The sequence below is a fragment of the Scleropages formosus genome, chromosome 6, assembly GCF_900964775.1.
Source record: "Scleropages formosus chromosome 6, fSclFor1.1, whole genome shotgun sequence".
NCBI lineage: Eukaryota > Metazoa > Chordata > Actinopteri > Osteoglossiformes > Osteoglossidae > Scleropages > Scleropages formosus.
The window spans coordinates 17,131,690-17,145,868 of record NC_041811.1 but is presented as its reverse complement, the minus strand read 5'-3'; the positions used below and the strand labels follow the sequence as shown (position 1 = coordinate 17,145,868).

Sequence of the window (14,179 nt, the reverse complement as noted above, 5' to 3'; positions counted from 1 at the left end):
GGACCAAATGCCATGAAAATTGGAATTAGGGAGTATCGTACCACAGAGGGTCACTTTTTTTCTTTTTTTTAATAACGCTGTTCCTTTTAAGCAGGTTTTAATCCTACCACTACTACGTAATCTGCATGCTCTCCTTGTGTTTGCATGCATTTCCTCCCACATTCTAGAGAAAATCATTTCAGGTGAACTGCCTGGTGCCCTCCCATGATGCATCAGGGTATCCAGTGTAAACTGACAAATTTTTGTGAACAAGAAAAAATTAAGGCATAAATACATTAATTAAAACAGGACTGTAGGTCCTCTCCTGGGGTAGACCAGTGTGTTCTGAGGCCACCATTAAACTTCCATACCAGACTACCTGTGGCAAGGACATTTAAAGAACAAACTGGCTGGTGTTCCTTAGGAGGGTGACATGGCTGGACTTCTCTCCGCATTGTCCCTCACAGTAATACATACAGTGCGTCCACCTCCTAAAAGACTGTGCTTGAAATTGGGCAAACAGTCCTGCAGTCTGTTGCCTGGTAAAGCCTGCAGCAGGTACAGTTCATTCATGCAACATTTGAAGTAAATACGAGTATTCACCTTTCAGAGACAAGTGACCAAGAAAAACCACACACACACACACACACACACATTTTCAGAACCGCTTGTCCCATACGGGGTCACGGGGGACCGGAGCCTACCCGGGAAATAAAAAAATTTTTTAAAAAAATCAAGGCTAATCATCCAGTTTTGTTTCACAATTACTGGACAAAGAATGATACATTAAAATATTTTGTCTGCATCATTCAGCATTTTATTATTACAATACACAAACCAACTAATAGTACATTTGGTCATTTCAGTGGTCCTCCGTGCTGTTTGGGCATTGTTATGTTCATGATGTCCACCTTCATTTCTAGTTCAGCATCGATTGCCGCCTTGAAGATCAAAGACGAATAACAATAAGTAACTATTTTACAATTTTATATAATTTCTAACAAGGTCCAAAAAAAAAAAAAAAAAAACACCTTACCAGTTCTCTTTTTGCCTCTTCAACTTTCACTTGTGCAAGGGATGGGCTCTGAAGAAAAAGTGTACTTTTCAATGACCAGCATGGCATACTTCCAAAAAAAAAATACTATATTTACACTTCCCCTAAAAACCCCAAAAACATGTCTCTCACACTCATAAAACACACACAGTAAAGGAGGAGATACAGGTACCACTCTCTTAGAAGTGTCTGCTTTTCAGAAATGCCAAGAACTACATCAGGATTTTGTACTCTTAATAATGCAGGTTCTTATTTAAAAAAAAAAAAAAAAAAAAAGTACATGAAAAGATTTATAGTTGTATATATGAGAATGTTGTAATATATGCTGAACATAAGTTACAAATTCATACAGAAACTAAAAAAATACCAGAAGTACATTTTAAACAAAAAAAATACTTACAGGTGTTAAGTCTTTATAAGATTTCAACTTCTTTGTAATTGGCAATATCTCTTGCTTTAATTTTTCAATTTCCTACAGACAAATAAGATACCGATGAAATAACATACACCTTAAGCATATATAAAACATACAGTATACTGTATGTTTTAAGTTGCACAAAATATGTATTTTACCGCTGAGATATCCAGTATGGCCTGATGTGTTAAGCGAGGTTCCATTTTCCTTGAAGCCATCTGTTCCTGATGAAACATGCAAGGACACATTTTTAAAAAGCATAAAATACATTTAAACATTTAATCATATTTAAAAACTAAAAAAAATAATTGTTTTCATTGTTCAAAAAACATTTAAAGGTTAAAACTGGCAATTATTTACATTGTGTTTCCTCTGTTTTTGTTGGGTGACCATTGAGCCAAACACTTCAGATATTTATAAAAAGTGTTATTTACCAACCTCTGCCATCTTTATTGTAAATGAAAAGTCTCTAGATTTTGCTTTGATGAAGTCCATGTTCAAGAGTCTTTCTTCAGCTTTGGCCTTCTCCACCTCCTGGATTTTCAGGATTTTGTTCAAGTCACTGGTATAATACACATAAAGTACTATGTTGGCCATTGCATAATCTTGTTTCTTTACCTATGTCATATCAAGTATTGTAATCAATTCAGCAGGTAATAAATTGTCAGTTTTATATTTATGATGGAGAGTAGCTATGTTTTTCCACCCTAAATAATTATTGCACTTCTGCACTTACATGTAATCATTTAACACAGTATTAACTTCACCCACTTCAGCAACTTCAGCTGGTTATGCAAACACTTGTTAATTATTTTTGAGAAATTTTGATAATTTGATATTTTTGACTTCTTGCAAGACCTGCTTTTTCTTCTTTTTTGGTGTTGTTCCATGCATCACATTAATAAATTTAATAATTACCTACAATACTTTTTACCAAAGTATTTGACAGCAATACCGCAAGGATTTAGAGTAGACCTGAGTATCCCATTTGGCCTTCCCAAAACTCAGATGAAAATCAAGTTCAGAGCTGAATGAAGTCAGAAGGATGGCAAATTTCCTCTTACTCTTGCAAGGTCTTTCGCAGCATTAGGGTGGCTCCCAGTTTCCTTCTCAAGGTGGTGAGCTCCCTCTCCATTTCCCTGTCCTTTTTCTCTGCTTCCAGAAGCCCACTGCTCAGATCATTGATGGCTGATACAAAGCTTGGCACACAAACACAGCCCACATTAACACACATATACTAATACTCAACAAAACTAAGATATTCAAAGACCACAAGACACGGAAAAAGTGAAGAGGAAATGAGCAACTTAACAACAACTACATTGAAGTTCTGTGAAAGATGCACAAAATGCAGACACGTATGGGACTAGGTTTTTTTCCAGTTTCAACGACACAATAAATAGGTGTTCAAAAAAAAAAAAAAAATCTGTTACATGTCAGGCTGTCCTTTGATCAATCGCAAACGATTCACCCGAAACACATCTTTACAATGGGAGGAAACTGGAACGCCTGGACCAAACTCACATGAAAATGGGGAGCACATGAACATTTCACAGAGTTGGATAATTTCAGGAGAAATAAAACAAAATGTGATGTAAAGCTGTTGCAGATCTACAATCTTACAGCAATCACCACCAATAATTAAATAGTTCTGATGTGCTAGAGGAACATGAATCTGCCATTAAAGCCGACAGCTGAGAACCCTCTCAACAGGGAATCACCACTGTGGGTTTCAATACATTAGTGATACAGTATATTACTATGCTGAGTAGTTCACTTTTTCGTTACCTTATCAGGGAAGTGTCCCTCACTTTAAGGGCCATGGCACAGGCTTTTAAGGCAATCAAGTAGTCTGAGGCTGGTTTTGACAAACTCCCCGAGGACAAGCCCACTCCTTGTAAAAGCACCTCCTTAGTATGACACCCTGCCAACAGAGAAATACGGACACACTCCCATAAAGTGCCTAGTGACTAACAATGCTGATGCTGCTATAATGAGAAAACTAACAAATGCCCTTGTGGGCAAGAAGTGATGTAGGGGTTAGGTCTATCACCTTGCCATGCAAAGGTTGACAGTCTGAATCCCTCACTTGGTTCGATACCCTTGATGAAACCATTTACCCCAAACTGACACTATAAGAACACTATGCCCTATAAATGAGTAAATGGGGGGCAGCAAGTAGTGTCGCGGTTGGAGCCGCTGCCTTTGAACCCAAATGTCACAGGTTTGAATCTCACTTCCAGCTGTAGTACCCTTGAGCAAGGTACTTACCCTAAATTGCTCCAGTAAAATTACCCCACTGTATAATGGGTAAGTAATTGTAAGTAGCTTTGGAGAAAAGCATCAGCCAAATGAATAAATATAGATGACAAAAATAGATTTCTCCTTCAAGCACAGTCCGTTATCAACCTCTAAGGTGCACACTATAAAAGAGACCACACTTGAATGGACATCAACATTGCACTTTTGGCACCCAGCTCCTAAACTAACAGTTAACATTCTGTACCAGTGACATAATATATAATAAATGTATTACTTTAGGTTAAAATATTACTAACAACACCTGTTTATATTTAGTCCTGCTGCTGATTCTACTTCCATGCTGTTATTACTTGGATGTGTATATACACACACACACACACACATCTCTGTAAATGATGGTACTATTTCTATAGTAGGTACTTACTGTGTTTTTCTTCAAGCTTTAGACATTTACATTTATTAATTTAGCAGACGCTTTTGTCCAAAGCGACGTACATCTCAGCAAAAGTACAATTTATGCATTACATTAAGAGAAAGACATAGCTGCAGACATGTGACTCAAGTAAAATGTTTGTTGCCTACCACTTGCTGCACTGAGGTTCATCGTTCAAGCAGGTGCATAAACCACACGATGGACAAATCCTGATACCCTCGTACCAATAACTTCCCTTTTTTTTTTGTAAATATTATAAGATACACAAGCAAGCAAATATAATACCGGAGTAGTGGCTGATTAATTTAAAGGCTATCTGGGGATGCTCATGAAGTTACTTACGGCGCATGAAAATTTACACCGTACATGAGCTGGAGAGATCTTGGGCGAAGTGGGTCCGGAAAAGGTGAGTTTTCAGATTTTGCTGAATGAATGTAGACAGAGTTTCCGCAGTTCTGAGTGAGAGGGGAAGGTCATTCCACCTCAACGGACCCAGAAGCGAGAACCTCCGAGCGCAAGTTGTGTTAATCATGTCATGTGTCTGGCTGAGCATCCACCACATCAGATCCCCTGTGTGCCAACGTAGAGGGCAAACAAAATATTAATTATGTGGATAATATATAATGCACAAACAGTATTTCTGTGAGATGTAGGTAGCTTGGGAGAAAGCATCTGCTAAATGAATAATTTAAATGTAATCAAGTTTCTTATTTACTTAAAACCAAGTCATTTCTAAATTGTTAAGAATGTGATGACGACAAAATAACAGCAGAAGGTTGTGTCCTGTTAAGTTTACATATCTGGCGGTTGCTGATTCGAACCCCCGACCAACTCAATGAATGCAACCCTGATTCCAGGTACTTACCCTGAATTGACACAACAATAAGACACAGTACCTTGATCGAGCTAATCAGAATACCCTGGGTAAAGCTGACAGTCTTAGACTTAGCGGACCGTACCCTCGGCCTGGTACTCGGCTGCTTTCTGCCGGTAGTCCTCCAGCAGCAGGGCGACCTCGCCGCACCGCGCCTCACTGCTCTCTGCCAGCTGGTACAGCACATCCACGCTCCTCGTGTTCACCTCAAACTCCGGAATCGTCTGCTCCCCGAACACTTTCTTGAGCCACTGCATCACCTGATGAACAAAGAAGAGAGAGACGGGGCGACGACGCGCCACGAACAAGAGAGCGGCAGCTCCCCTCAGACTCCATTCCTCGTAAAAACACAACAACAAGCAGGTCGAAAAAGTACATACAAATTTAATGCCACTATATTTATTTAAATTAAAAATAAATAACCTGAAACGAAACATACCTTGGTGATCTTTTCGGACATTCTGTGCACAAATAAAGCAAAACACAAAAAAGAAACAAAAACCCTCTTGCTCTGACGTCACTCCCGCGTGTTTTTCAAGACAGGACGGAGCTCGAGCCGATTGAGTGTCATAGTTTTTATTGGTTGTTTAAAACTAGTGAATACCTCTGTGATTGGTGCGGATTTCAAGGCGGGGTGTGACGCCAACTGAACGCTGTAATAGGTGATTTGGGAAAGGCAGTACGACTTCATTGGTCAATTTGAGGAGGCGGGACATGGGTTGACAAATGATGCAGAAGTACGACAGTACCTTGTTTCACATGTCGATCACGACAAGCGCTCGGAACTGCTTATCGGTTTGCGGATGTTAAATCATTGCATTAAATCATCTCAATATGTACATTTCTCCGAGTTGTTTGAAAGAGCTTAAGATGTTGGGTTTTGTTCAGGTTTCAATCCGTTTTTGTTTTCCTTTTCCTTTAAACATTTACAAAAATCTAGGCAAATAATTGCAAACCATTAGGAATTTAACAAATATATTTATATTACATTAATAGTTGCAAAGTAATTTCCGATGAGATATATTATTTTTTAAGCTGTCTTGATACATTAAAATAAATGTTGTTGGAGTTTATTATTATTACCAATTTTTTTAAACATCGAACCATCTTATTTTATAGAGAGTTGCATTTCAAGATTTCACTCTTCCTGTATCACAGTATCTCAGTGTAGTTTCTCTTAGATTACTTTGTCAGTACCCAAATCTCATTTCCTTAAGAACATGCTGCTCAATTACTATATTGCCCTGCTGATGTGATGTGCTGTCACTGACTTTACATACAATACTGCGGACGCAGAAACGTATTATTTTCTGTAGGTGCAGCTGGGGAGAAGCTGATTCTCCATCATACCCATTGAAAAAGAGCCACTGGAGCACATCCTCAGCAGCTGTACAAGAGCACTGGGTGAGAGCTGCTATCACTAGAACCACAGCCAGGCGTTCACGGTGCTGGCAGACTATCGGTGTGATGATAGTGTCCAGTAGCACCTGCCGGCTGTCAAATTAGGCCATTGCATTGTTCAAGGTGAAAGAGTAGAATCACCACCCGGTGTGAGGTCTGTGTTCCCGGTGAAGCTGCGAGACTAGCAGTTGATGGTTGACTTAGAAAGGAAACTTTGATTTCCAGCCTCCAACACAGAGAACTCTCTGAAGCCAAACATTGTGCTTCTCTTGGAAACTGCTAAGCATGTCGTCATGTTGGAGCTTACAGTTCCTGTAGAAAAAAACAGATGGAGGAAACCAATGAAAGAAAGATGGTACAGTAAAAGAAACTGATGGAGTATTGCCGCTTGAAAGTCTGAGGGGGCAACATATGTCCATCAAAACAGGCTGCAGGAAAGTCTTTGTACAGGGTTTAATTAAGTTGGTTATCAGATGCAGCCAGAGGAGGACTTGAAGTTGTTACTATGGCTGTGGAGATGGCATCAAGACCACTCCAGATCAGAAGACGTGAGCTGTGGGCTCAAAGCAGTGCCACCCGGATGCAGGCTGGTTTCTAGGCAGCTCTGGTTAGGTCATATGGATGAGGGTCTCTGACACTGACAGACAGACCCAAACCACCCCATGATCCCAGGGTACGTGACAGCTGGTGTGTCCAAGTGGATCTAATGGACATAATTGGTAATTTTGCATATTGTGACTGTACATTGTACACCTGGCATGTCACACAAAATAACATTTAAAAGAGACAACTTGTAGACATTACCAAAGAAGGTTCTCTTTGAAAATCTTTCCATTTGCATAGTCACTGTATAACTAACAAAAACAAAATCTCAGTATTTTTGTTCCATGACGCTTTCTAATATTTGAAAATAATATTCCCAAGTTAGCAAGTAAAATCAAGCAGCATTTTGCAATGTTTTCTAACGTGTGTGAATATTGTACATCCGTACACTGGAAATTTAACAACACAATATTTGTGAAAATATAGGGAAATTGACTGTCGGTTGAATTCAGTGAATTAGTGTTAAAGAGAAACTGAATAATAATAATAATAATAATAATAATAATAATAATAATAATAATAATAATAATAATAATAATGGTATGTACAGTGACGTGTATACAAGGTCACAGTAGTCTAGACGAGTAGTACAACGCAAATCCAAAACGTTAACTATCGACGAAGCTAAAGCTGTAGTTTAACTTAATATACAAAACCAGTATTAATTATTTTTCGATATTATTTTATAAGTGTGACAAGTCTTTGACACTTCATCTCGTAAACATCGAGTATATTCGATATTAAGTCTAAAATGATAACTCAACAAGAATGAGCTGGAAAAACTATTTCCGGGTCGCATTTCTCCGGCCTTTAATAAGAGAGGCTGTGCTTCCGGGTTACGTGTGACCTTTCTGTACTGAACAGCCGCCGCTTTTCCTCCATTTTCTTCACTCCCCCACCACTCCGTACAGCCGGTCACCGGAGTAGGACAAGTCTACGTTTTTCCATCCGCGATGCTGTCAGTTCGGGTTGCCGCGGCTCTGGCCCGCACTCTCCCAAGACGGGCTGCATTTGTGAGCATTTGAATATATCCTTAGATTCCTGATGCATGCTAATCCGTTATTTTACCAGCTCTCGGATTGTGAATGTCAGTGAATGGGGAGGACATGATGGGAGGCTGCCATCTTGCACACTTGGCGGCCTGCGCTTTAGTTTCAGTAGAATTTCGGCTGAGTCAAATTTTAGTATTCTGTCCCGGTTAGGTGGTGGGAATTGCACACTGGAGAACATTTGCCAAATCCATTTTCCCCGTAGCTTCTGTTTTCAGCAGCATGCCTCATTGCAATGCATGGCATGAAAGTCATCATTAGCTGACTAGCTTCGTAGCTAGCGAGACGTTAGCAAAGGTCAGCTCGAGTCTGAGCCGCTTTGCCTTTAGTTTGCACGGGCTCATATCTGCGAGCTACATGCAAATGTTAACCTATTGGCTTGTGTTCGTTCATTGTGTCGATAAAAATGGCAGTTAACTTGCCCAACGGAGCTATTTTTTTCAGTGAATTTTTGCGATGCGATGGGCGTTGTGGCTAGTCACTAGTTACTAGTGTCTATCCCCCTGTCATCATGACAGTTAGTCCGTAAGCTGAAAACATGGTGGTTTTTTAAGACGTTTCTTCAGTTCGCCCTGTACTAGGTCATTTCGAACAAACAAGGTCGCTGGATGTCCTGAAGGTTACCCTTGGGACCCCCCCCCCCCCCAATGATTAAACCTGGTCTTGTCTATGATGAATCATGAAGTAATGTGAGCTGCTTTTAATTAAACTTCTGTATCTGAGTCTGCAGTGACAGGACAGGTGCTGTTTGTTTGAGGTTAAATTTAAAGGATCACTTTTTCTCGTGGTCAGGATTGGTAGTTTACCGGCTGCAGCATTTACCATAGTGTTCTTTGTTCAATGCAGGTTTCTAAAAATGTTGCCGCAGCTTGTGTCGGTGCCAGGAACCTTCACACCGCCCGACCCTGGCAGCAGAAAACCGGTATGTATATGCAGTAGGTGGTTTCATCTCTCAACCCCAAAGTCCTCTGTACTACAAACACATTCTGTATTTAATGCTTATTACTGTTGTAACGTTGAAAAATGTGCTTATGATGTCGTACCGCAATGTCAGTCTTTTAAAACCCAAGAAGTCAAAACAAACCTGAGCTAAATTGTATGTTCTTGCTTTGGAAAGGCACTGCTGAAGTATCATCCATCTTGGAGGAGAAGATCTTGGGTGCAGACACATCTGCTGACCTGGAGGAGACTGGCCGCGTTTTGTCTATCGGTGATGGTATCGCCAGAGTGTACGGGCTGAGGAACGTGCAGGCTGAGGAGATGGTGGAGTTCTCTTCTGGCCTGAAGGTGACTTTGAATGATTGTGATTTTTTTAAATGTAAAACCTCAATTTATTGTGTGGTTGAGTGACTTGAAGAACAAAGTACTAGGGTTGCCTTGGTTTGCATTTTGCTGTAATCTGAGCTTTGTATCTGGAGTTTACATGTTTTCAATGTATTTGTGTGATTATGGTGCCAGATGTGCAGGACAGTTGATTCTACTGCAGTGTTTGTGTATTTGCCTTATTTCCTGCTCTAGACTCCTTTGATACCCTATATTAAACATTTTGTGACTGTAATCAAGTGGATGGTAGTTTCAAAGTCTTTCTTACTTCATGCTGTTTTTGCCATTTGCAGTGGTCAAGTTTTCTGAAATGTTTTCTACATGTTAAATCAACCCCCCACAGGGTATGTCTCTGAACTTGGAGCCTGACAACGTTGGTGTTGTGGTGTTTGGTAATGACAAGCTCATTAAGGAGGGTGACATTGTGAAGAGAACTGGTGCCATTGTTGATGTTCCTGTTGGAGTGGAGATTCTGGGTCGTGTTGTGGATGCTCTGGGTAATCCAATTGATGGAAAGGTAAAGTCTGTCTCCATGCATGTAACCTGATTGCAGGCCCATAAACAACTTCATAAGCAAAACTTTACCTTTTGTAGATTGAGTCTTTTGCATCGCTTAAGTGCTGTGAATGAAACAATGTGTGTTGCCCTACCTTAGGGACCCCTGGGATCCAAGACTCGTAGGAGAGTTGGTCTGAAGGCCCCAGGCATCATCCCCAGGATCTCTGTGCGTGAGCCCATGCAGACAGGCATCAAGGCCGTTGACAGCCTGGTGCCCATTGGGCGTGGTCAGCGCGAGTTGATCATCGGAGACAGGCAGACTGGGTAAGATACTTCTGCAGTTCTGTGATTTTTAGTGGCAATGCTTCATGGGACAGTATCATTAACATCAAGGTTTTTATAGCAAAACAGCTATTGCCATTGACACCATCATCAACCAGAAGAGGTTCAATGATGGAACAGATGAGAAGAAGAAGCTGTATTGCATCTATGTGGCCATTGGTCAGAAGAGATCCACTGTGGCCCAGCTGGTCAAGAGGCTGACTGATGCTGATGCCATGAAGTACACCATTGTTGTGTCTGCCACTGCTTCCGACGCTGCCCCCCTACAGTACCTGGCCCCCTACTCTGGTTGCTCCATGGGGGAGTACTTCAGAGACAATGGCAAGCATGCTCTGATCATCTATGATGACTTGTCCAAGCAGGTCAGTGAATGTCAAGGAGTTTAATTCTTATGGTAGGTTGTGTAGTGGCATCCCTCCACCAGATATATTTTAACTTCTGTCTTTTTCCTTCAGGCTGTTGCTTACCGCCAGATGTCCCTGCTGCTGCGTCGTCCCCCTGGCCGTGAGGCTTACCCTGGTGATGTCTTCTACCTGCACTCCCGCTTGTTGGAAAGAGCAGCCAAGATGAATGACAACTTTGGTGGTGGCTCCCTGACTGCCTTGCCCGTCATTGAGACTCAAGCTGGCGATGTATCTGCCTACATTCCAACCAATGTCATCTCCATCACAGATGGCCAGGTGTGCAAGCGTACAGCTGTATTGACCTGAATGTGTCATGGTTTTGCAGACTGGATTGAAGTGTTGATAGATTAATGCTTCCTTCTGATGCAGATCTTCTTGGAGACAGAGTTGTTCTACAAGGGTATCCGGCCTGCCATCAATGTAGGCTTGTCTGTGTCCCGTGTAGGATCTGCTGCCCAGACTAGGGCCATGAAGCAGGTATGTTGTTTCCCAGACAAATGCTGTAACTCATTTTCAATGGACAGGAAGACTCTGAGCATCTGCTACTTCTCCATTTTAGGTGGCTGGTACCATGAAGCTGGAGCTGGCTCAGTATCGTGAGGTGGCTGCCTTTGCCCAGTTCGGCTCTGACCTGGATGCCGCTACTCAGCAGCTGCTGAACCGTGGTGTGCGTCTCACTGAGCTCCTGAAGCAGGGACAGTACTGTAAGTATGGTCGCATGGACAGTAGCTGGAAGATTGTGACCCTATATTTGTACGTCGTGATTTACTGATCAGTCTCTGACTTCTAGCTCCCATGGCCATTGAGGAGCAGGTGGCAGTCATCTATGCTGGTGTCCGGGGTCATCTTGACAAACTGGAGCCCAGTAAGATCACAAAGTTTGAGAAGGCTTTCCTGCAGCACGTTCTTAGCCAGCACCAGGACCTGCTGGCCACAATCAGGTAATCAAATCCCAGTAGAGACTTCGTACATTTTAATGATTTTCTGCCTGGTGTTGCATACATGGTCATAGGTGCTGAATTTTCCCTGTTACTGATACTTGCTGTTCTTGATGATGCATGATTCTGTTTGCAACATTCACAAATGAGCTTGGAAGTAATGTACTCTTCAAGTATATCAACTTTGATTTTAATTACAGGGCTGATGGCAAGATCTCTGAGGCAGCAGATGCTAAGCTGAAGGAGATTGTGTTGAACTTCCTGTCCAGCTTTGATGCATAAACTTTGTCAAGTTATTGGTGACTGTTGTTGCTGTTTGCATAGTGCTCAGTTGAACTTAATTTCAAAAATGTGGCACTTCTTTAATGTACAGATCTCGCTGAGAATAAAATGTTATAAACCTATGAGTTTACTCTGGTATTTGAGTTTTTCTTTAAAGTGCCTTCAGCTTGCTTTATAGAAATTAATTTATACAGGATGTGATTAACCCATCTTTCAAAACTGAATTATTTCACTGAAAGTAAGATCTCCTAACAGAGCTGATGGAGAAACTACATAGTAAATGTTTTTCATATTAGTGAAATTGGACATTGTCTAAATGCCTAACAGGATGCACAGCCTAGTCCCTATATGAATGTGAGGTTTTTAGTGTCATATCTAAGATGATATTCTCTTCAAAAAGTGGCCAGTGTGCCTAATCTGAGTTTCAAAATGAATGAAGGAGAGCTGGTGTAAATTACAGTTTTGCACCAAACTATTACAGAAAATTCACTAGATGGAGCTATAAACAGCATAAAATGCTATGAACGGGATCTTACCGCACTATTAGAAAGCTCTAGAACTTGCCAATATTTGCACTGGCTTCTGATTACAGTATGTTTGTAAACCTGTGCGAGGTCCGCTAAGAGCTTTTGAAACAATCCTGTTGTGATCTGAACAAGTAGTGGCTTTGCTGCTATACTGCATTGACCTCACCGGAAAAATACTTTAAACTGCGGTATTTCTAAAAACGGTTATCTGCTTGGGTGTTTTTTTTTTTTTTTTTTTTTTTTTTAAAAAGTCTTACGCTGCTGCTGTTCACGGGTAGGGCATAACTGCAGTGTCGAATTTTTTCTAACTACTTAAAATGGCACACGTACAGTTTGGCTGTGTATAAAATTAGATGCGGTTGAAATGGTTCAAAGTCCCAGGAGTAACCGGTTCTTTGGCGTCAAGCTAACCGTACAGCTTCTTTAGACGACTTGCTTCGGAGGTCAGGGTCCATGAAGGAACGAGGAAAACGAGACCTGATTGAGGAAAACGGATAAAATGAGATGGAGCCGTAAAATCTGAGATCAGCCCTTGGCCGGGAGCACCGGGCAGGGCCTACGACACCTTTCGCTCTGCCACATCATCAGGCTCTTCAAACAGAGCGTTTGTCCCAAACAAACTTATTCTGTTTCACGTTGACCTACATTTCAAAAAGAGCTTTCATTCTAGCACAGCGCGCGTTTTGGAAATAAATGACGTTTGCTTCTTTCACATTTTTCCCCTCCGCAGGTCTTGTGGAACCAATTTTCCTGCACGTTCTGGAGGGAATTAGCTGCCTGAACCGTTTGGATCCCGCACCATATTTCGTCACGTTAACAAACTTCTTTCCTCTCCGTAGGGTAACTGCTGAACATGTTTATTAAAAAAAAAAAAAAGTGATTTCTCATCAGCCTAAATGTAGCATCTGGGGTTTTGGTGCTTGTGACACTAATTTAACTGTGTGCTTCCTGGTTACCATTTTAACCTCGCGCTTCCTCTTTGTTAGAGGAGGCACGGTGGTGCAGCAGGTAGTCTTCGCTTCCTCGGGACAAAGACACGTGTTTCGGGCGAATTGGTGATCCTGAAATCGCCGGGTGTGTTTGCGTGAGTAAACGAGTGAATGCGTGTGATTGCGCTGCAGCGGACTGCTGTCCCACCCAGGGTGTTACCCTGATTTCGGCCCCGTAGGCTAGGCTAAGGCCCGCAGTACGTGCCGTGCCGCGTCGCACCGCTGCGCAAAAATGGCCAGACGGATTCCACGTTGCCGCCATGGGGAGAAAAATCTTTTGCCAGTCGACGTTTGCAGAAGCTCACGGGACTTGGCGGCACAGCGGTCACACACCTGGACCACAAGGCCGTGTGAGTTTTTAGAACAGAGGCTACCGTGAACTTGAACCCGCATCTCCGGTGAATTGTTCAAACAGACGCACGCGTGTTCCGCTCACTAAGTCACTGTAGCCAAATCTGCTCTTACATTAAACGTGTCCTAGTAATTTCCATCCACTCTCAAATCGCTGATGGGGGGGCAACAGGCCACGGAATGTCCGACATTAGCCTGGGGGTTCACGATGTACCAGCCCGTAAAAAATGAAGTTTACGTGGTGGCGAGCACAGAGGAGGGAACTGCATTGCGGAACTTTCGCGAACGCACTATAGTGTGACGGCTGCGTGTCACATGTGACTTCAGCACAAAGTATGACCAAGTTCGGTCCTGACGCTCGCGGACCTTCGCGTGGAAGACGCGAGAAACTGGCCAATTTCCGCACGGGAGGGCGGACTCTAGGACCCGGCGCTCACCAGCAGTCAGTTGAGTAT

The 14,179-nt window shown here is 42.0% G+C and overlaps 2 protein-coding genes across 2 annotated transcripts; one reads left to right on the top strand and one right to left on the bottom strand.

Annotated features, from left to right (window-relative positions):
* Nucleotides 1–785: 785 nt before the first annotated feature.
* Nucleotides 786–5,562, bottom strand: haus1 (HAUS augmin-like complex, subunit 1). Its single transcript, XM_018736830.2, has 9 exons — nt 5,457–5,562; nt 5,103–5,277; nt 3,237–3,372; nt 2,513–2,647; nt 1,887–2,010; nt 1,607–1,672; nt 1,434–1,505; nt 1,016–1,063; nt 786–920 (listed from the first exon to the last, which is right to left on the bottom strand). Exons 1-9 carry the CDS (start codon nt 5,475–5,477, stop codon nt 837–839), a joined length of 861 nt encoding a protein of 286 aa, XP_018592346.1. The 5' UTR covers nt 5,478–5,562; the 3' UTR covers nt 786–836.
* A 2,289-nt stretch (nt 5,563–7,851) lies between these two features.
* atp5fa1 (ATP synthase F1 subunit alpha) lies at nt 7,852–11,975 on the top strand. Its single transcript, XM_018736828.2, has 11 exons — nt 7,852–8,034; nt 8,917–8,992; nt 9,188–9,357; nt 9,737–9,910; nt 10,049–10,215; nt 10,295–10,595; nt 10,689–10,913; nt 11,007–11,114; nt 11,197–11,341; nt 11,428–11,578; nt 11,776–11,975. Exons 1-11 carry the CDS (start codon nt 7,975–7,977, stop codon nt 11,855–11,857), a joined length of 1,659 nt encoding a protein of 552 aa, XP_018592344.1. The 5' UTR covers nt 7,852–7,974; the 3' UTR covers nt 11,858–11,975.
* The last annotated feature ends 2,204 nt before the right edge of the window (nt 11,976–14,179 follow it).